Below are 16,959 nucleotides of genomic sequence, written 5' to 3'. Positions count from 1 at the left end.
AGAGGAAAAGAGGGAGGGACCGAGCACAAAGTGCACGCAGGAGGATGCATGCACAAGGACACTATAACCGGTCGCTTGAACCGGTACGCTTCAAGTAGTGTACTAGTGCACGAACCGCTTTTTGCGCAAGGGACGGGTGTGGCCATGGTCAGAGTTGCTTTGAATCGGAGAACGGTCTCTAGTCTAGCCGGCGAAAAGTTGTCCTGAGAGATAGGCGTTGTACGTCGTGGCAAGGACAGATAGAGAATAGGCGCTTGATGGTTTCTTCGCGCCTACAGGAGTCGCACACAGGGCTATCGGTCATTCCCATACGATGGGAGTAAGCGTTCGTGAACGCCACTACCAGTCACAAATCGGCACAGAAAGGTTGTTTAGCGGCGGGAAAGGCTAGATGGTAGTTGTAGCCGTAGCAAAAGGTCCAGTTTATGCAATCGGCAATTGAAGGCACTTGAATTCGAGAAAGCTCGTGACTTTTTGCGTGCAAGCAGGCGAAGTTCCCTGGCAGCGTCCATCCTCGCCAAAGGTATTGGACGCATCTGGGTGTCTGCGTGGGCAAACCGGGCAGCCCTGTCACCAAAGTCGTTGCCAACGACGCCACAGTGGGCAGAAATCTACTGAAATATTATTTGCTGCCCAGTTTCCAGAGCTAGGTGGCGCACTTCCCTGATGTCGCATAATATTATCTTTTATGTTCTGTGACGTAAGGTGGAATCGATATTGTGAAGCGCTGCCTTAGAGTCACAAAATGTGACCTATATCTGTGCTGGATCTTCGGTGTCGTAGGCCATAACGGCATGGAGGGCTGCAAGTTCTGCCGCCGTAGGTGTAGTCATGTATGACATTTTTTTCATTTAACTGTAACCTGCTTAGCTGGAACAATGAGCGCAGCAGTTGTACTGGTAATGTGAGTTCGAACCGGCGGTATATATATGTATGCGATCGTGATATGGTTGGTGCAGTAATAGGAGCGTCAGTTGCTTCAGAGGTGGTGACGGATGATTGGCCACTTGTAGTTCCGTGAATAGCAAAGTTCACTTTAGGCTGTCGCAGGCACCACAGGGTAGATGAAGGCTTCGCCGCCAGTGTTAAGACGACGGTAAGCACTCTTGATAAGCGCTTATCACTCTTGTAAAGGTCGCTTGAGGTCTCTCGGCTGATAGGGAAGCCAAGTGATGGTCGAGGATCCTTGACAGATGGCGAATGTGCGCTCTGAGAGAGTCGATAGCTACATGTGTCTAGATCAAGTGGCCCCTGACTGGCAATTGTTGCTGGTGTTGAGGTGCACCGAGGCAGCCCTAAACACTTCCGTAAGGCTCGTCCTTGTATTCTCTCCAGAGCGCAGATGTTGGTCTTACGTGTACTTGACAAAGCTGGTAGACTGCAACAAAGGAGTCCTAGGAGCAATACGCTGTAGAGCTGCAGCATAGACTGGAATGGTGTAAGCCAATTTATCCAACAGAGACATTCAAAAACCTGAGCAATGCATTTAACTTCTAGACGCAGTGATCTCCAAGAGAGGTTATGGTTAGTTATGACACCCAGAAAGTGATGCGCCTTAACATAGTACACAACTTGACCGTTGATTGAAGCGGTATAGGATGACATCTGTTCGCGCGTAAAGCCAACCAATGCGCACTTTTCTCTAGACACACTTAGGCCTTGTTCTCCGAGATAAGACACCCCTCTTTATCAACTTGCATAATCATCAGGTTCAATTTTTTTGAGAGGAACAACCTGATGCTTACGCACGCTGGTAAAGAGGGTAGGTTCGCCGTTTTACACAAGGAAATTTTTAATGAAAAAGCTTTGACACCGTTAATAAGAACAGTGTCCCCGTGAAGAAAAGTGAAGTGCGTGTTAAGATCAAGTTCGTCGAGTTTTGTAAACAATTAGACCTCGGCAAGCTTGCCAGGGACATATCTAACAGAAGAGAAAACAGCTTGAGGGTGCTTTTGCAGCCAAGACACATAAGCCCCAAATTCCGTTTAGGACTATTGTTAGTGTAGAGGAATCGTGGCAGAAGTGTGTTATCCACTTTTTGCTAAAAAAGCTAGTGACTTATGCCATGAACGACCCAGTTGTTGTAAAAAAATCAGCCACAGTAGTACGGCTTCAGAGGGAAAATGATGATGTTGGTCTCGGTTTTTCGGTAGACGTGTAGGTTTGTTTTATTCTGTTCCACAGAATCAACTGCTAATACGAGTCAAAGAGCGCATTGGAGATAACGGTGACGTATTCTTCCAGAACACCGTCAGTTTGTCCATTAATAATTTTCTATCTTTATTGCAGTTTTATTTGAACTCTACTTTTATTGTATATGACGAACAACCCTTTTTAGCAGCCCTATGGCATCTGCATAGGTCTTGCGTTGCCGCTATTCTCTGTGATATTTTTCTGGCCAGGGGGATAACGCCCTAGAACGGATGTTCAATTGGGGGTCGGTTTTAAGAAGGTTTAGATATGTTGACGATTTTTAGTGCTTTTAAAAAAGCAGCCCGCCTTCCCTTACCCCTCTACAGTAGGCGAAGTTTTATCTATATTCAGCAAACATAGACGTGGGTTGCCTTTCTCCCATGAACCTCCGTATCTTTAAATTTTACACTTTTTAAACCTAAAAACCACGTTCTGTAAAGGACACGTTTGCTGGGGCTACTAACCACGGGCTAAGAAGGAGCTGCTGCGCTTTAACTCGGCGCACTCCTAGACAATCAAAAGAGGAATAGCGGTGTTCTGTATGGAATCGGCTCTCCCAAAATCGTGCCCACATCAGATTAAGCCCAGTTTTAATAATGAGGTAAGCTCTCTTTTGGCTGCAGGGTTCCCTCTCTCGATCTCGACTGCCGTTTCAGAAACCCTCCTTCAAAAATTCAAGCGTGGATCGGGAAGTACAGAGGCTGAGGATCAACGGAAGGCGCCTAAGCCTGAGGGGGTACCTTACATCCATAAACTTTCCTACAATCTTAAGAAGGTGGCAAGTAGGCGCGGCATGCCAATTTGTTTATCTGTCCCTCCCCCCCTCCCCCAATATCAGCTGGGAAAGTTGTGCCCACGCATCTGCAATGCCAGAAAACGTGGATGCCAGAAGAACCCCCACCCTCCGTTTGTTAAATGTTCCACTTGAGTGGTGTATTGCACTCCCTTGTCATGTCGGATGTTCTACGCCGGCGAAACTGGTCGCTGTGTCAATGACCGTTAAGGGTAACACGCTCAAAAACTGAAAAAAACAGATGATAAATACGCACATTTAGTTGCGCACGTTAGCAATCGTACGGATTGTGTGGCCCGGTTAAAAGAGATGACGATTCCGGGTAAGAGTAGTGACAAGACCGCGCGCATCAGATTAGAAGCCTACTACATTAGAAAATTAGGTAACAAGTACTTTAGCACTCCTTCGCTTGCTCTCTTTGATGCTGAATTTGATCTTCTAGATGCGGCTGTCGTGGGGGTTCTGATTGCAAACAAACAAAAAATTGTTGGCGTTTAGTTGCGCATGCTTGGCTGTATTGCGCTTTCGTTGTTGACACGCTATCACCCTTCACGTGTTTTCCCCTTCATTTCCATTGCTTCATTCTGGCATATATAAGGTGCGCTATCCTTGCCAATAAAGCCAGTTCTTAGTCAGCGCTTGTGTGCGCGTGTCTCCCTTCTTGTGGTCGTCTGTTTGCGCTGTTAACCATGTGTTTCAAAGACTCACTTGCTTGGCACCATTCCGATAAGATACAACGTGATTGAGACCCCTTACAAACGAGGCAGGGTGAAAAGCTCGCACCCCAAACAGATCAACAACAGTATGCATGAAGCAACTAGCAACAGTTCAACATGCGCGAAGCCATGCATAAAATAGATGCACAAGCAGGAAGGGCGTGACAGTTGGTGCGAGGATTTACCGGGCCGCATAAAACAAATAATTTCTGTTCTTGCAGGCTTCAGTAGCTTTAACATACAACACAATGCACTCGTGCCGTCGTGTATACCTAGCAGAAATAACAACACGAACCCAAGAAACCTGTTACATACCTCGTCACGTTCAGGACAGGTTTCACGTTGCCCCGATACCGCGCAATATGGACGCTAACCTACATTCCGGCAGGAGGAGAGCAAGGGCCCAGTACATGGAGAAAGTGTTCAGATTCAATACCACGGCCCGTTTTACGGACGCTGCCATGTATGGCACGAACAACAAGGGCGCAGTTGCGGTGGCATGCGACTACCGAGGCCACGTTACCTCCGCTGCATCGACCCGCCCCTGCACGATTACGGAAGCCGAGGAGCTGGCCATCGCGTTAGCCATCCGCGAGGGCCTACACGCAAACCAACCACTGACGATCCTCACGGATTCCCAGCAGGCCTGCCGCAACTTCCTACAGGGAAGAATTGGAAGACCTGCTGCACAAGTCCTAGCCGGAATACTCAAGGAGGACCCTGAGGACTTCACCATCCAAACCATCATCTGGATACCGGGCCACACAGGCATCACGGGCAACCTGCAGGCCGACAGAGCAGCTCGAGGATTTGTACATAACCGAGCACTCAACACGCCGGCTGCAGAAGACCTGGACCCTGTCGACCTCGATTATTCAGCAATCGTCAACTACCACAGAGGGCGTCGTCTGCTATATCCACCACCCCATCGAAATCTAAACACAGAGGATGCCGCTGCCTGGCGTAGGCTCCAGACAGGCACTTACACGAACTTACACATATTACATAGGATACACCCCACAGCCTACAGGGACGAATGCCCATGGTGTGGGGCCACACCAACCCTATATCACATTACGTGGGAGTGCGCACTACACAACATAGAACACCCAGACACGAACACCACGAGGGAGCAATGGGAGGCACTGCTGTCCAGCTCGGCCCTCGACGACCAGCTCAAGCTGATCAAGAGAGCTAAGAAGATGGCAAAAGCCAGCGGAGCCCTGGACTAAGGGCCCCGACCATTAGCTGTTTTTTTTATTATTTTAATAAAGTTTATCTATCTATCTATGTATACCTAGCTAGCGCAACGCGGTAAAGACGCGGCAAACGGAATCCAGAAGTTTAGCGAAATGCCTTTAAGCTGCATAGCTGCACTGCAGACGAACTTCGTCGCTTACCCGTCTAAGTATGATCGAGTGGAAAAAACAGCGACACGACAAAGGAAAGGATGAGAAGCGATTTCCCGCTGAATGGGGCGATCTATTGCTACCGCTGCTCCCTATGATGAGGCTTTGCGGAGAATGATTATAACCGTATTGCCAGCCCGTTTTTGCAGGTATTGAAGCACCCCATTGTGGAACAATTCTTCGGCATTCTTTGAAGCTTTGGCTACCCCACACATGCGAAGGTTGTCGCTTATTTTGCCCTGAAAGCGTGAATACGACAGACAGGCACGATCAGCGAAACAGAAAACTATGACGTGCCCCTGGCTCCTTTTCCTAGTGTACTGCGCAAGGCCGCCACCAGTGGCGCGTCCATCGGCGCCTACTACGCACCTAGCGCCGAATTAGGCTTAAGTGCTTTGGTTTTCTTTTACTGATACCGACATATGTCTACTATGGGGGACTGGTCACTAATGTAACGTACGTCTTTTTATTCCAAACTAAACTTTATTTAGAGATATGCAACGCTGGTGTTCTAAATATATTCCACTTTCGGCACCAGATGTTTCCGGTCTGTTTGTCATTATGATGCGTGACACTGCAGCCAGCTTCTGGTCTCAAACGGGTAAGATACTCTCATCCGTACTGAGATGCCTCGCCAAGCCTTCTACATATGCTAAGAGGACATGGTCAACAATGTAACACTATTTCAGTTCTAGTGCTACCTTCATCGTGTTTTCCATGCGTACAGCACGGCACCGTGAGCACTACATCGTGGATAAGATGCGAACGAGCGCTTTAATATGACAGTAGCGGTTGCCACAGACTGTCTCTTAAGTACAGATAAAGAACTGACTCTCTTACTGTCCTCTTACATAATAATTTCGACACATGGCCATAACGTCGCGCTCGTCTTGTAATGAATGCGGATTTTTTTCAAAAGACCGATCATGATATGCAGTCACATTTGATGTCAAGGGTACGTCTGTCGCCATTGAAATTCAAGAGTATCTTGAAACTCATCAGTGCGCCTTGAGTCCGCCTTTCTGTCCGTCCATCCGTCCATCCTGGATTCGTGTACGCATAGCCGTGTGCGCGTTCGCTATCTCATTGAACCCCATAATACATGAGGAAATGGCGGGATCACATAGAGAAAAATGTCACAGACAAGCCTGCAGACGTCGTCATTTTTTACATGCGGCGATAATGCGTGGTCATGCGGGTGGTGTCAGCAAACCTGCAACTCAAATACTGCTAACCTCAGAAACTCATCCGGTTCCTTCCTATAGTGCTTGTTCCGTTGCTTTACTTAGCTAGGCGTTTACTGACACAGAGACAGAAAGACAGACGGACCCCAACCTCCGACATGCCAAAATGAGGCAACAGTGGCTGTTACCAGTAGAACAATGCCGTTTTTATTACACACACCGGGAACACATGAAAGGCGTATGGGATAATTAAAAAAACACCTCCTAACTCACAAATTCGTTTCATTTACTGACAATGTAAACATGAGATGCTATTTTTTCTCTATTCATTAGTTTGCCCATAAAGAAACATAGACAGTACACGTCAGTTTTCAAGTATACCACACATCTACGACACTAATGACTGTATACTGCCTCAAGCTGAATACTCCATGTTTATCTGTGTAATCTTAAGTGTAGCATAGATTATTGCTATAATACTATTGCACCTTTCCAAACAAGCCAACACTAATTTGTTCATTGTAACTTACCTTGCAAGCGTGCGTTTTACTATAGCGTCACACTTGGGGCGGCAGGCGGGAAGCTGGATTGTTAAGAGGTCATCCGTGTGCATAATCCTGAACCGGACTTTCTGTTTAGAGAAACAAGAACATTCGATGCCCTGTAAAACTCTTAATCCTTACAAACAGTATAATATCACATCCAGTACGGTTACGGACCACAGCCTCTAAATTTCACAGAACTACGTACGAACCTAGCGCACGTATCTCACAAATGCATCATTATATACATCAAGTCAATGCTAAAATTTTCTTTCATATTTAGCAAGCAATTTTCCGGAAACATCGAATGTTAAAAAATTAAATCATGGGGTTTTACGTGTTGAAACCACTTTCTGATTATGAGGCACGCCGTAGTGGAGGACTCCAGAAATTTCGACCACCTAAGTTTCTTTAACGTGCATCTAAATCTAAGTACGCGGGTGTTTTCGCTTTTCGCCCACATAGAAATGCGGCCGCCGTGGCCGGAATTCAATCCCGCGACCTCGTAATCAGCAACCCAACACCATAGCCACTGAGCAATCACGGCGGGTGAAACACTCCCTGTAGCGGATTGCTTAAGTTTATTGTTCCCCACATTTCATCTTAAAGGTATCTATATCTGCAACGTCCTCTATGAAAAAACTAAAAACGTTTATACACCCCAAAGGGTGCAACCGTCTTAAGAGTGTACACTCTAGAAACAGGTTGCACCCTTTGGGGTGTATATTTGTCCCCCAACGATAATCGCCATCTGCCTTGCTTGCGTTTCCCTTCTTGAAAACACGGCGCTCGCTACTTTCCTGTCGAGAATGCTGCGTCACACTGATAACGCGCATGCCGTTCGTGACTGGGAAGTACCGGGCTCGCAGCGTTAAAGAAAGGAAACGCGGGCAAGAAAGATGACGATTATCGTTGTGGGACAAATATACACCCCAATGGGTGCAACTGTTTTTAGAGTATACGGTGTAAACAAGGTAGGCTAACCGTCAGAAGCACTCCGTGGCAGCCTTTCTTCAGTCGGCACACATTATTAACGTTCGAACATAGCGTCTACGAGAGACGCTGTAGTGGACGGCTTTTGATTTTGACCTATCGGTTTCGTTAAGGAGCCCCTAATTATTTCGCTGGCGACTTTGCTATCCGCACTCATGGGCTACCGCCGCAGCTGCAAATCGAGATGTGCTTAAGTATTAAGACAGACCGGGCTAGTTGGTATTCCATGCTGAAGTGACTAGAGCAAAAGTGGACACGGGACACTAAAAAGGCGACAAGGAGAAGCACAAACTTCAATCTTCCAATTGGAAGTTCGCGCTTGTCCTTGCCGCCTTTTTAGTGTCCCGTGTCCATTCTTGCGCTTGTCACTACAGTCTGGGTCGTCGTCTGTTAGCATGCTATGACCGAAGCTGCTCGCAATATTACGTCACATTTACTGGACACCAGGCCAGGTACAGCCTTGGGTATGACATATACAGTAATTGCAGTTAGTTTCCAGACTAGTCTCCTATGACGGTTATCCATGTGCGTGAAGGAATGCCGCTATTTAAAATTATTGTGCAGTAATACATTAGGGATTTGTATGTTCTCCGTATTGTCATGTTGATGTTCCGTCTTTATAATATAGCCGCAATGCAAACTAGCAAGTATCGGACGCCCTAAAGGCTACCCACATACTCAAAGACCTCGCGCACAACTACTGGCACTTGTATTCAAGAGTTGTGCGACTGCAAAGTACATCCTCAACGAATGTTACATAACACAATATGGGGTTTTACGTGCCAAAACCACGGTCTCATTATGAGGCATGCCGTAATGGGGGATTCGGGAATAATTTAGCCCACTTGGGTTTCCTTAACCTGTGCCTAACCCTAAGTACATGGGTGTTTTCGCTTTTCACACCCATTGAAATACGGCTGCCATGGCTGGGATTCGATCCCGAGACCTCGTCATTAGCAGCCAACCCAATAAAAACTAAGCAACTTCGGAGGGGAAGGAATGTTGGCAGTTTATAGAAGGTGACAGCCGGACCGTGAGACAATTTGTTCCTATACTCATTGTGAGAGAATCGGTACCAGCCGTCGAAGAATGACACCATAGAATGCACTGCATTTAATGAGATGTAGTCCGCGTCCAATATTACAGACCCGAATCACACTGTAACGACTGATGACAAGGAATCTTGCTTATACGTGCAGTCGCCTGACAGCTTCAGGGCGGGCGCTGGCGTCGGCCACAGTATCTATACGTACTTGACCTCTCTTCAACACTTGCCGACATTCTTGCCTTATTTCGCACCATCGCATTTCAGCTGAACTGCCTGAGCAGCCAAATTATTTGGGCCAGAATTTGGCCACCCTGTCAACGTTATGGCTTCTTATTTTTAGGTCATCTTTTATCTAATGCTTTCTTAACATTTCCAGCGGTTTCGCCTTTCCCAAAATGCCTTAATTTTTGTCGGCCTCTTCATATTTTGGAGGATGTTTAATAGACATTCAAACAATTGCATGGCCCCTGACCGCGCTGCTCAGAAAGTCATTTTATTTCCCTGAGATCTTGTGCAAGCTTCTACCCTGTTGCCCTTCATCAACCTCCTGATTTTCCTGTCTTGTACCCCATTTTAAAGATTACAATCCCACGGAAGTTCGCAACGATATAATGTCCATGAGATTAAAGCCATTTAAATCAATTCTACCGTGGACACGACAGCCGCTTTTGCTCACTGTGAATGCAAATATTGCATTAATGAGCGCCATTCTTAAACATATAAATTGATTGTCTAAAACATTGTGCGGATCCCACGTATGTGCGAATCGATGTAAGCGAAGTTTTCTGTGTTGTTTGTTGTCATTATAGTACGTAATCTCCACAGAGTAGTCAGGCACCCTCTAATGAAATGCTCTCAATGTTTGCCTGATTACGCCCGCCATTGTGATGCAAATAAACGTAACTTCAACTTATTTTCTCAGAAATAAACGTTGAATGAAACGCTGACGTCATCCTGACCACGATCAACAAGCGCCGTAGTGCTCGATCTTACGATGCCCCTATTGGCAAGCTTATTTACGCGTTTTTTTTTTGGGGGGGGGGGTGGTAGATGGAGGAGAGGGGGGAGGGGCGATGTGCTGCTCTTGTACCGTAGAAACGTCCCTCGGTCGTCTCTGATGTGCTCGTTTTTATTCTCAAGCACCCAATGAGAACTGTCATCACTCAATGCACTGAATGAAAACTGTCCTGGTAGCAGGCCACTGTGGTGTGTCGTGCAAATATGAACATGCTGAGTCATTTGGGTTGGCATATACTATTTTGGGTACGTGATACTTCGCCAGATTCATTTTTGAAATTTTGCCAGAGCTCAAAATGGCTGGCCAACTCACTAGGTGTCTTTCCTTTGTTTACATCCGCAAAGTTTGTGTCTATCGCTGTGGTTACCAAATACGTCCAGCGGTAGGCTACCACCCAAGCCTTTCTGGCGACCTGAGCAACCAAAGTCGCAGGCTTTTTTCAACATGGCGCCGACGTTCAATATGGCTATCCTCAAGTACTTTTCGCGGACTTCCCTCACCGCCTTCTCTCCAGTGTCACCTCTTCAGCTACTCGCTCCTGCTTGACACAACACAAACACGCAGCGACCTTAATGAAGTATCAGTTAAACGCTAGTTGACATGCTGTCGATGTATGACAGCATGTCAACGACACACAGCGTCAAGCGACATACAATGGGGGACTGATATACTTCTTAAGGGGGTCTAATTTTATTTTTCATCGTAGAACCGCAAGCACAGGAAGCGCCACGCGTGTACCGCGGCCCCGTACTGTAGCCACGCTCCTTTTCCTCTAACAATCACTCCCGTAGGCAGCGGATTGGATTGTCATTCCAGAAGTTTAAATATATAACCTCTTTGCATAGAAACAGCAGCATGATTGTTAACATATTGTTGGCTTGGATATGTTTGGCACCAGGCACAAGAAGGCACCCTGTATTCTAACACGTTCTTGTGTGTGCGTTCGCGTCTCTGTCATGAAGTACGCGCACCGTAACATGCTGCAGTGGTGCTTGCGTTGAGCGAATGTCAGGCGACAAACGCTGTTCTAAAATGTCTGTTCTCTAACTTGTGCAGTAAACCCATGTTTATAGTATTCCCACAATGATAAGAGTCACGAGTATGGCAACCGCAACCACAAGCGTCATGGTATGGTCGCAACTTGTCGCGACAGCGCTGTAGTAATCCACAGATCCTTCAACTGAGCAATACGCGGCGAGGTATGGCTCGATGAATAAGTAATTGCTAAGATTGGTTTTCAGCAAATGTTTGTTACCAAGAACGGCGGGTGCCTATACTACCGCAAAGGACGGAAGCTGGGCGGTGACTCCAGTCATTTACTCGCCACATCACACATCTAACCTTGAATTCAACTGGTTCGACCAACTCTCGCTTACATTATCTCGACGTTAAACTGCGACGCCACCCGGGCTCCAGTTTTTCTTCTCTTTATCCCCCGCTTCTTTCCCAATGTGCTCAGACGTGCTTCCACTGATGCTTGCTCCTGCTTTTTCTCAATAAATGAAGGCATTCATTCATTCATTCATCCTTAAGTTGCTGTAGAAAATAGCGTGTTTTCATCTCCATAACCACCCTGTCTCTCACCTGGACTCTCCCATCATAAAACAATGTTGTTGTGTTGCAAATGCCTGGGAGTCACATATACAATTTTCTAGGAATGGCCAGCAGCGCGGCGTGCAATTTTCAGTGGGTGACGAGACAGAATGGAGCACCTTCTCTGCCACTTCCACACTTAGCGCTCTGCTCCGGGAGCTACTAATAGCCGCTGGGATGAAGTACGAAATGAAAGAAACCTAGCTGGTGCTGGTCATAGGCAGCTCTTTTCGGATTCGTGATGCCTCGATTTAAAATATGTATTTCTTATCTAAGCCCAAATGACAGCCATATAGGCGAGGTGAGTTACGGTAGCTCGTTCGTTTGGGCTAACGACGCTATTCATGCAGCACTTTCGTCTTATGCGTGTTTGCCAACGGGAATGAAAGGCACAAGGGTAAGACGTTTTCTTGAATTGAAACATTCGTAATAACTTTTTGCTTGACAGGTTGGGCATATCTCAAGTGCCCCCGATCCGAACCACATGTAAGTCGGCATCAGCTTGCAAGGGGGAATTCAGATGAACGTTGTCAAACGAATAGGCTTTGAATTTTAATAAAGATATTATTACGATATCATCGAGCGATGCTGAAGGGCTTTCGTGAAATTCCTTGCCATGAAGTGAAAGCCGATTAATAAGCGTTTAAATGTTCTGTGTTATTAAGACCACCTAGCTATTAATATAATGTTGCTGTCTTTTACAGCCTCCTTAATTAAAGAGTAAGTTATGAAAAATAAATTGTTGCGGTGAATGTGTAAACGCACACGCAAGAAGAGTCCGAGTCCGTTTCCCAGTATTCACTCAATGAAGATGGAGAACGTCTATAATCTCACGTTGTAGTGATGTCAAGAACAAAACGCTTCCAAAGGGGTGAGTCATGAATAAAAAGTTATGGGATTTTACGTGCCAAAACCACTTTCTGATTATAAGGCATGCCGCAGTGGAGGAGTGGGGAAATTTGGACCACCTGGGGTTCTTTAACGTGCACCTAAATCTAAGTACACGGGTGTTTTCGCCCCCATCGAAATGCGGCTGCCGTGGCCGGAATGCGATCCCGCGACCTCATGCTCAGCAAGATAGTTGTGTAGTTGTTTGTGTACGACTGCGCTGCGCGTCGGGCTTGGCATCCGACGATATGATCAGGACTCTACACCTAAAGCTTTCGTTGGCCTCCAAAGAAAGTATGTTCGGTGAAGGGGTGGGATTTCGACAACCGTACGGCTGTCCTTTTCCTGCATCGCTTTCCGCCCTGAAAGCTCGAAACACCCATCAAGACGATGGTGGGCCATATGAATATATAGCTCTAAAGGCAGGCCAACAAAACAAATTTCGCACCTTCGGAAACAAAATAACGTCGCTTCTGTTTTTAACGTACATGGCGTCGCATTATTTTTTTTTCCACCGGCAGGGCTCCCTCCACATACAGATAGCGCTAAGCCAGAGAACCGCCGATGAACCGCCATGTTTTGAACGTATGGGCTCCTATGGAAGCTTCGCTACCTGGTATATTTACCTTGCTCAACCTTCCAGTGGGCATGTTGGAGCAGCAGGAATGCAGCCGGCCATAAACCCGTTCCTTTCCTTGGTGCAGGTGGGTGAAGCTCCTTCTTATTATTGTAAAAAATCGAACAGTGTATTTCTGCTGCTCCTACTATGCCCCAGTGTTTCTACACCATTACTTCTGATTGTTTCAATGTTATAAAACTACTAATATTGTGTTTACAATATTATATATTTAAATATAACAATAAATATAAATTTATCGCCAGAGTTAGCAGTTGTTAAAACTATTGTTTCACATGTTGACTCGCGTCATGATGAACAAAGGATAATGCTTGACGACGTCAAAAAAAGTCAAATTGCCCTAGAACAAACTGTGTATGGCATTAACGCTAGACTTGCCATTGTAGATGACCGCGTAAGCAATGTAGATGAGTGCCAAACTAATGGCCTGCAACAAATAGTTGTGCACACAGTTCGCGAAGAAAATGCCTAACTTCAGAGCAGGCTAGATGATTTTGAAGACGGCGCACGTAGGGAGAACCAAATTTTTTATGGTCTTGCTGGCTCGTCAAGTGAATCCCGGGCTCAATAGAAAGAAAAAGTTAGAGCTCTTGTATTTTATTTATTTATTTATTTTATTTATTGAGTACCTGCATCGCCTTAGAAGGCATTACAGCAGGGGGGTACATACATATCTGCATCAGTTGACACTCATTTCAACACACAAAGCGCGGTAAAACGTTTCATTACATTGTATACCGACAATATTTGACGGGAGAGCATTCCACTCCCTCGTGGTCCTGTGAAAAAATTCGTAACGCAAGGTGTCACCCTTAAAAGGAAATTCATGGAGTTCCAAGGCATGGTCTCTTCTACGGGAAATGTACAATGGTAATTTAATATATTTGTTCCTGTCGATGCCTATTTTAGAATAGTAAATACTGTGAAAAAATTTGAGTCTGAGGCACTTTCTTCTATCCTTTAGATCTTGCCAGTAGCTTAGGTATTCAGTTACGACCTGACAGTATATCTCGAGCCCATGGATTAGGAGCATACGTAGCTGCCAAATGTCGATGAATAATTGTAAAATTTACAAGGTTTAAAACAAAAGATGCTATATTTTCTAATAAGGGCAAACTTAAAGGATCAAGTGCAAGCATTTCTGCAGACGTTTGCAAAGCAAGCCGTAGTTGCCGAAAGAAACTTGCCGAGTATGGCAAGGCAAGCGGACGGCCCTTTTCCTTGCTACACAAAAGGATGTTCATCAATAAAAAAATGCTTCATGTACTCGCAAACCAATACTGCCTACGAAATTCCCCAGATTGCAGATCGTTCTCCGCTTTCGTCAATTGCTTCTACGTTATGGTAGGATAATCCGGCAAATAGATAGCACAAGTCTTCTAAGAGGGGAGTGTCTATCGTGGGCAACTTATCTTTTGTCTTTACAAACATTAGAAGTGTCATTCACAAGCGAGATTATTTGTCTTCTATCATTGATTATTTTGCCGCAGGCGTGGTTGTGCTGACAGAAACTCGGCTTTCAAGAAAATCGCTGACAATGAAATTTTACACTGTCACAATGATTATAAATTCTTTAGATCTGATCGAAGTTGAAGAACAGGCGGTGGTGTGCTTATTCCAGCATGAACGCGCCATTTTTGTCAAGTTATTCCGGTCCTATCTCCACTAGAAATTGTGTGCGCATGCGTTCGTTTTGGACGTCACGAAGTAATTATTTGTGCCTGTTACCGTGTACCTCAATCTTGTTCGACGTTCTGGGATTCTTTATATGACGCTTTGAATTCTGTAGGATACTCAAATTCTCCCCTTCTAGATTTAGGTCATTGTAATTTTCCAGATATTTTGTGGGATAACAACCACGGCTTTATTTGTACGCATACTAATGAAAGCTCTAATTTTGTTAATCTTTGTCGAATAGCGCTTATTGAATTAGCGAATAGCGCCGCTATTGACGTCGAAATGCAATCTTTGTGCGAATCGTTCCTGCGCTTCTACACGTATATTAGTGTAGAAGAGAAGTGGACATTTTATAAAACAAGAATTCTTTCGCTTATTGAGAAATATGTGCCTTAGTGCAAAATTCATTCCAAGTTTCGCACTCCTAGGTTCTCTCCGCTGCTCAGCCATCTACGAAACAAGAAAAAAGGATTTACAGAAAAGCAGTATCAAGTGATAAGGCTATGCGCTGGGCAGCTTATCAAAATTGCGTCTCTGATTACAAGCGTGAACTTGAAGCGGCCAAGTGCAATTCCTTTTCAAGCACTCTTCCTTCTGTGCTTCAAAATAAACCTTGTAAATTTTGGGAAGTGGTTAGCGGTAAACCGAAACAAGATATCCCACTATTTGATGAAACGGGGAACGTCATACCATCTGATATGTGCTGTGTTGCTCTGCATAACGTATTTATATTTTCGTTTTCTGATGATCAGTCTTTTTCATCACCCGTATTTAATAGCCCCCTTGTTTCCCATGATGGATCCCATAATCATTGACTGGGTTGGAATAACAAACCTCATAAAGAATTTAAAGGTATCTGCACCCGGCCCTGATGAAATAACTGCTCAGTTTTTAAAATGCACTGTAATCCACTCATCCATTATTTTATTTAACCTTTTCAAGCAGTCCTTAGAATGCGGTGTGCTGTCAAATGACTGGATGGAGGGGAAGGTGGTGCCTATTCCAAAACAAGGTAACCCTTTATGCGCTATCAACTACAGACCCATCTCGTTAACCAGCATTCCCGGGAAAGCTCTGGAACAGATTATTTTCTCTGATATCGTGCTTTTCCTTGAATCTAACAACTTTTTAGTAAATATCAGCATGGTATCCGAAAAAAGTTTTTCATGTGAGACAGAACTAACTATGTTTACTAATGGCCTGTTCTCATCTCTAAAACGATGTTCTTGCATTGACTGTATCTTATTAGACTTTGAAAAATCCTTTGACACAGTATGCCATCGTCTCCTTTTTCTGAAGTTAAGCAAACTTAACATTGACCCCTATTTACTTAAGTGAATTGAATACTTTATCGACAAACGAACTCAGTTCGTATCTGCTAACAATTCCGTTTCACTAACCTGTTTCATAACTTCTGGTGTGACACAAGGCTCAGTCCTTGGACCTCTTTTATTTCTTATTTACATTAACAATCTGCCGGAGAAATTGACGTCTAACATCTGTCTTTATGTTGATGACTGTGTTATTTATCGTGAAATAACTAACCCAGATGATTCATTTTTACTTCAATCTGATCTTAACACCATTTCTTCGTGATGTAACCAGTGGTTAATGAAATTAAATGTCAACGAATGTAAAATGATGAAATTTTCTCGCGGTAGTGGTGTTTCTGCATCCTCATGCAAAATTAACTCTATTCTGTCCTCTGTGACTTCCAATAAATATTTAGGTGTTAACATCACTAACAATATGTCATGGCAAACTCACATTCAATACGTGACAAACTCTGCCAATCGAACAATAGGTTTTTTACGTCGCAATTTTTCTCACTCGCCCTCTTCCCTAAAACGTACATTATGTAAAATATTAGTAATGTCTCCACTAGAGTATGCTTCATGAATGTGGGATCCCGCTACAGCGCAGCTAACATACTTACTTGAAGCCATTCAGAGCCGCTCTACACGTTTCATTGTATGCAATTATTCCCGCAGTGCCAGTATATCCGCCATCAAAACTAGCCTTCATCTGCCAGATCTAACATCACTAAGGAATCTCGCCCGGTTATAACTCTTTCATAAAATGTACTATACTAACCGAAAACTTAAAAATGACCTTTTTATATCACCCCCTTATATTTCATCGCAAATCGACCACAACGTCAATATACAATTGCCAAGTTGCCGCACAAACCTTTTCTTCAATTCATTTCTGCCCAAGACAGCATCCGAATGGAGCCACCTCTTTGCCTCGGTCACCAGCAATCCGGTT

The 16,959-nt window shown here is 44.9% G+C and overlaps 1 protein-coding gene across 5 annotated transcripts in view; it reads right to left on the bottom strand.

The window, feature by feature from the left end:
- Positions 1–16,959, bottom strand: part of LOC135916975 (probable chitinase 10) — a 185,974-nt gene that overhangs the window by 120,997 nt on the left and 48,018 nt on the right. For 2 of the 5 annotated variants that reach the window (XM_065450411.2, XM_065450410.2), the window contains exon 5: positions 6,826–6,926. The exons of the other annotated variants lie outside the window; for them this stretch is intronic. In XM_065450411.2, the coding sequence (XP_065306483.2) occupies positions 6,826–6,926 (101 nt within the window). The remainder of the gene's footprint in view (positions 1–6,825; positions 6,927–16,959) is intronic. 5 annotated transcript variants of the gene reach the window in all.

Source organism: Dermacentor albipictus, chromosome 1 (assembly GCF_038994185.2).
Source record: "Dermacentor albipictus isolate Rhodes 1998 colony chromosome 1, USDA_Dalb.pri_finalv2, whole genome shotgun sequence".
Taxonomy (NCBI): domain Eukaryota; kingdom Metazoa; phylum Arthropoda; class Arachnida; order Ixodida; family Ixodidae; genus Dermacentor; species Dermacentor albipictus.
The sequence above is the reverse complement of the archived record's forward strand: the minus strand, read 5'-3'. Positions and strand labels throughout refer to the sequence as shown.